Source organism: Cyprinodon variegatus, unplaced genomic scaffold (assembly GCF_000732505.1).
Source record: "Cyprinodon variegatus isolate N-32 unplaced genomic scaffold, C_variegatus-1.0 Scaffold192, whole genome shotgun sequence".
Lineage (NCBI taxonomy): Eukaryota > Metazoa > Chordata > Actinopteri > Cyprinodontiformes > Cyprinodontidae > Cyprinodon > Cyprinodon variegatus.
Window position 1 is genome coordinate 419,979 of NW_015150645.1, and position 6,000 is coordinate 425,978.

A 6,000-nucleotide genomic window follows, 5' to 3' on the forward strand; every position below is an offset into this window, starting at 1 on the left:
CTGGTTGAACTGTAAAGTGCCTTGAGATAACATGTGTTGTGAATTGGCCCTATATAAATAAACTGAATTGAATTGAATGTACGATGCAGATTCAATAATGACTTTAAATATTTAAGTTTATCATGTTCTGGACGATTGAGAATCTACAATGTGAGATGGTTAAAATTTGGATAGCAGTGGTCGGTCAGTGGTTCCAAACACGCTACAAAACTATTTGGAATTGACAAATCAGGCTTCTTCAGGGCTCTTCCAAAGCCCTGACCTTAAACCTATTAAAAGTTAGTAGAGCATTTGCATCGCAGGAATCTGAGCAAAAAATATGCCATTATAAGTCTGATGGCAAATAAAGGAGTGATTAAAGTAAAGCTATTTATTTGAAAGAATTTTATGTGGGGGGTTATTTTTTTATATTTATATTTGAGCTTTTATCTATGCTTTAAGTTGATAAATGTGAGTAACGCATTTAAATTTGTGCACCCATTTTACCCTGACATAAGAACGGCTCGGATGCAACATTAAAGACCAAAAGTGAATAAGACATGCATGCCCATACTGACTGTATGCAAACAGATATAAGAAATCACAGATATAAGAAAAGGTTTATATGGAAGAAAACATAAATAATTACATGACAAAACGCAGACATGCTGACAGAGGGCAAAGTCTCATTTTGGGCTCCATACTCTTTAGCAGTATGCCAAGAAGCATTGTTCAACATCGATCATCTCCTCTCTGTAAACGACCTCATTCTGCTACATGTGATTGGATGTTGCACATTACCGGACGGCTTCTTGCTGCTCATATGACTCAGCAGCCAGAGGTAAATTACATTCAGTGTGGACTGTTGTTGAATGCTAAAATCAAAGCACATAAGTGAACAAAGAGGAAAGGTTTTAAGTTCATGAAACAAGCAAACCTATGAGCAAATCTGCACATTTTAATTCCGTGACTGAACCAAAGGGAGAAAGTGCGAATGAAAATGTCAGAGGGAAGAAGTAGGCAGACGTGTTCAGAATACTTTACCCCGTCTAACATCACACTGTCATGGCTAATGCACACTGTGTGGCTTTAGGCTTAAAGTCTACATTAGCATTTCAAAAAGAACCTCAACTCCCATATGTCAAGGCAATCAATTACTAGATAAAACATGTTACTAAACCAAAACAAGAGCACTGCCCACCTGTGATCCAAGAGGGTAAACTAAAAGCACATGACAGGAAAACAAACAACAGAACTTAATGTGAACTTAATGCTAAATGCCACAATGTACTGTAGGCTATCTTTCTAAACAGAATTTAAAGCATTAGATAGAAGTTAATCTTTGAATCAGGGAATACTGAGCTCAAATGCAAACAAAAACAGGAAAAAAAAGAGAGGAAAAAGCACCCTTTACACAGCTTTAAAAAAAATTTGCCCTAGGTGACACGCATGCCCTTAGGTGACACAACAGATTATTTTTCTCTATTGTAATCTCTTCTGCATTATGTCACTCAAATCATTCATGGAGTCTCTCATAAACATGTCACTTTCCTTCTTTCTGACATGCAGTAAAAACAGAGTGGAGTTTTTGTGATTCAGAGCTTTGGAAAGCAGGACAGCATAAATTAATTGATTTAGTGCCCTTCAAATTCTGAACCAAAATATTTTGTTGCAATAGCTTTACTGTGCAAATAATGTCTCTGCACTGACACAGTGGGATAGTTGGCGGTGATCAAATTGTTGTTGGATTTACAAGCAACAGGACCAAACAACAGGAATTTATCCTCTTTTTAATTCAGGTGTGTCTATATTAATATTTGCAACCAAAGTGTTTAACACATTTTTAATTCACTCTAATCAATTCTTTTACTTGCAATATAAACATTTTGTTTTTCAAGCACTTCAATAGAGGCTCTATACATATACATCATACCATAAACAGGGTAAAAAGCAGAACTCTGTTTAGATCTGTCTAAAGTATGGTTGGGATGTACACTACTTAATATCAGCCAATTAATTCTATTGCTACGTTCACACTGCAGGCCTTGATGCTCAATTCCGATTTGTTTGTGAAATCAGATTTTTTTTTTGCGTTGCTGTTCATATTTCCAAACAAATGCGACTTGTATGTGATCTCCTGTGTGAACTGCAGTCATACAACGCAAGTGTCCCGCATGCGCAGTAAAGGATGTGATGACATCACGGGCCAGCGTGCTCATGGTAGTGCCGGCTTTTCCAACCATAAAAACTAATTGTTTTCAATATGTTTAAATATAATATCTACACTCCACATTATCATCTGCCATGGTTGTTGTTTTCCCTGCCGCTTCTGCGTGGCAAGATGCAGAATAGTGACCTTTGTCGGGTATTAATGGAATTCAGGTCGGATGTATCGGATTCAGGACCACATAGCCAAGTGGCCTGGGTCGGATTGGAAAAAAATTGGTTCTGTGTTGTTCAGACTGCCATGAAAAGATCAGATCCAGGTCGCATATGGGCAAAAAAATATCAGATTTGGGTCACTTCAGGCTGCAGTGTGAACGTAGCCTATGATATATTTCCGTTCAAAATCGTAACATCTCAACATCTGGCTTCCAACAACATTACTTTGATCTTCTTTCCTTGTTTTTTTATTTTTTATTTTTTTATTTTGCTGGTGGCATAGAACATTTTCAGGGAATGCAGGAAGCTGTATCAGTTTTTTAACGTGCTGGTTAACAGGTATGCAACTATTATCACTGCTTTAAGGAGAACATTTCCCAGATTATAGATACTACAAAAGCCCTACACTTAAAATCCAAAGCCAGATGATATATTTTTCAAACCAAGTGTCTGGATGAGGATAAATGAGAAAAAAGCGTTACTGGTGCTGAGCCAATATATGTCTTAATTCAGATATTTTTTCTGCTTTTATTTAACATCTCTTTGGTCATTTACATTTTAAAAATGCAAAAACTGCATTTTTAAAACAAATGACAGAGAACCTAACTGCTTCCCTAACGATGTAATCAAAAAATTTAAAAAAGATACTGGTTGATATAACTAAGATATTTTGAACATAAAATCATCTGGATCTTAATGATTGGATGTTGCTGCCACATGGAACTAAAACACTGCAGTTTTGAGTCAGTCAAGAGAAAAATTCTTCATTTTAATAATACTGATACTATATTTCTATTTCTAGAGTGAGTTACTAACAAATTTAATGTTATTAAAAAACACACACTTTTTTCCCTAATACTGCTATTAAAAAAAGGGCAATTTAAAAAACAGCGATTTAATTAAAATGCCTGTAATTACATTTTTCGAAATGTTTCAACAAAAAGATAATGACTTTTATCCCTACCTTTATTTAACAATTTTTGTGGCTTACATATATGTTGAAAATCCTTCCTATTTTCCGGACTTGATAGCCCTGCTTGCGTCTCCATGTATCCATTATAATCTGCTTTGTAAATCAATGGAAAACAGTAAATAAACAGTGAGAAAAGCCTCTAAAAAAAGGGGGGAGACAGCACTACTTAATGTTCCATTTGTGTTTGAAGGAGCACAAGAGGGAAATAAGATGAATGAGAGACAGATGAGTAAGTGTGACAAGAGAAGCCGGGACACAGGGGTGGGAAATGCATTCGATCACAGGTGTAAGTAAAAACCGCACCTGTGTTTGAACGCCTGCACACACCAGCGTGCACGGACGCACCAGTCCTCCAGGCCCTATCTATCCACACAGATATATTCTCTGAGCTGCTTCTGTGCACTGATCATCAGTCAAGACTGAATTCACTTGTTTGCTTCTCAGCAACTTGGGCATGTTTGATATTCTGCAGCGCGTGCAGAGGTGTTTGCTTTCAGACATCTGTCCATCCTTTCAGGTGTCTCTGCACCACATGTGTGTCTTGCGACGACAGGACGTGCACTCACCTGTCTGGGGATCGACGGAGAAGTACTGCTGGCCCTGCACCAGTGTGTACACAAGCTTGGCGCTGTTCCCATATGTTGGGTCATCAGCATCTGTCGCTGTCACCTGGATTATGGACGTGCCTGCAGGGGAGGACGGACGAGAAGAGACAAGGACAGGAAACGTTATGAAAGAGGGAAAAAAGATAAATAAGCACATGGGAAAAATAAAAAACAGAGACCAAACTACAACAGCACTTTAAGAGCATACAAAGCTTAATGTGAGAATAACCTCCAGTGTTCTCTCTGCTTCTTTTTTCAATCTCTTTTCAACAGCAGTGTGACAAATAGTTTATTTGCCCCGCCACACACATCCTCGTCGTCACCCTCCTCTCTCCTGCCAGTCACCTACCTCCCCTTCCCAGCCCCTCCATTCTCTCTGTCTCACTTCATTTCTCTTCATCTCCGTCTCCAATTCCCTCTTGCTCCCTCTCTCAATCAGACCGTCTGTCTCTTCAACTGGCCTCCTTCTCATTCTCTTAAATCTTTTTTCCATGGATCACGGACTGTCAATTTGACAGGATATCTTTTTTTAAATTGTAAGCAAAAATAAGAATATATGAATATATGAATGCCAGTAACCAAAGCCCATTTGTTGTCTATTTGTATAGAATTTGTGTGTAGAAAAAGGACAGACAGAAGGAATATTTTCAGGGGAAAACTAAAGTCAAAATGAGGTGGATGGTGGCAGCTGGTTGTTTAGTACTGATCAAAACCCAGACAGATCCACACTGGAGACAATTAGGAGCACATTTTTACCAGTCAAATTTGTGGAAAGAAGAATGAGGGCTATAAGATCTGCTTATTCAATTTAATTCAATTTAAAAATACTTAATTAATCCCAAAGGGAAAATACATCTTAAACTATAGGGGAAGGTGTTTAATGCACTGTACTGAAAAAGTTGTTAACATGTAAGTAAATGATGGACATCTTTGCCATATAAAGTGGATTAACGTTATACATTCTTAATAAAAAAAAAATGTTTTAAAAGCTTGAATTTCTAAGTCATTATTTCTGTGGGACTGAGTCACAGCCATAAGTCATACTGAAGTGACAGCCTTTCTTTACTTAAAGAGCCCTCTTGTATGTTTGATTATGCAAATTATTTAAAAGTAGCTTTGCAACTGATGTCACTTAAATTCTGTGGAGGCAACATTGAAAAGGCAAATTGTGTTTTAGCTGAAGAGATTGTTGCACTGGCTCCCAGTTGTTTTTAGAATAGATTTTAAAATGTTATTGTTTGTTTTTAAAGCTCTTAATGGTCTAGCCCCCCAGTATTTGACAGGGCTTCTTCAAATCCATGCCCTGGTCAGAACACTGAGATCCTCTAATCAGTTGCTACTGGTCATACCTAAAACCAGACTTAAAACCAAAGGTGATCGCATATTCGATAGGCAGGCACCTTTGAGGTTTTTTAAATCCTCCGTAAAAGCACACTTCTTCTCCCTGGCTTTTAATAAAGTCTAAGTGGACATTTGGCAAAATCTTATTTAAAATGTTATTTTATTTTAAAATTTATTTTATTTAAATTGAAACATTTATCCTATTATATTTTATCTCCATTCAATTTTTCTATTTGCATTGTGTTTATGTATTTTAACTTTCAGTTTTTATCTTATGCTCTGCAACTGTGATTTCTGTACAGCATGTTGGTCAACCCTGGTTGTTTTAAATGTGCTTTATAAATAAAGTTTGAGTTGAGTAGAGTTGAGATGAAGCAGAATAAATCAAATTGGGCATCCACCTCTACTGGAAAGGGATTCAGAGCAAAACAGAGTTGTTTTTAGTCCTTTAAGTCATTTTATGTGGAAACAGAAAAATATCAACATTTCCTTGAGAAACCAAAATACCTTTCAAATTTAGTTATGCTAGTATATTACTGTATATACAAGGGTAGTGTTATCACAAAATCTAAAGTGAACACAGTGACAGGAGTTTTTATAAGCGGGAGGCTTACATCAGAGCTGATGGCTGTGAAACAAAACCAATAAGAACTAAAATAAACCTGAGTCAAGCTGCTGTCATACTGTTAATTTTTTTTTGCCACATATGTTGGCTTAACC

The 6,000-nt window shown here is 36.9% G+C and overlaps 1 protein-coding gene across 2 annotated transcripts in view; it reads right to left on the bottom strand.

Moving 5' to 3' along the window:
* cdh24 (cadherin 24, type 2) overlaps positions 1-6,000 on the bottom strand; it is a 255,627-nt gene that overhangs the window by 102,699 nt on the left and 146,928 nt on the right. For both annotated transcript variants that reach the window (XM_015379460.1, XM_015379461.1), the window contains one exon: positions 3,901-4,020. In XM_015379460.1, coding sequence (XP_015234946.1) covers positions 3,901-4,020 — 120 coding nt within the window. The remainder of the gene's footprint in view (positions 1-3,900; positions 4,021-6,000) is intronic.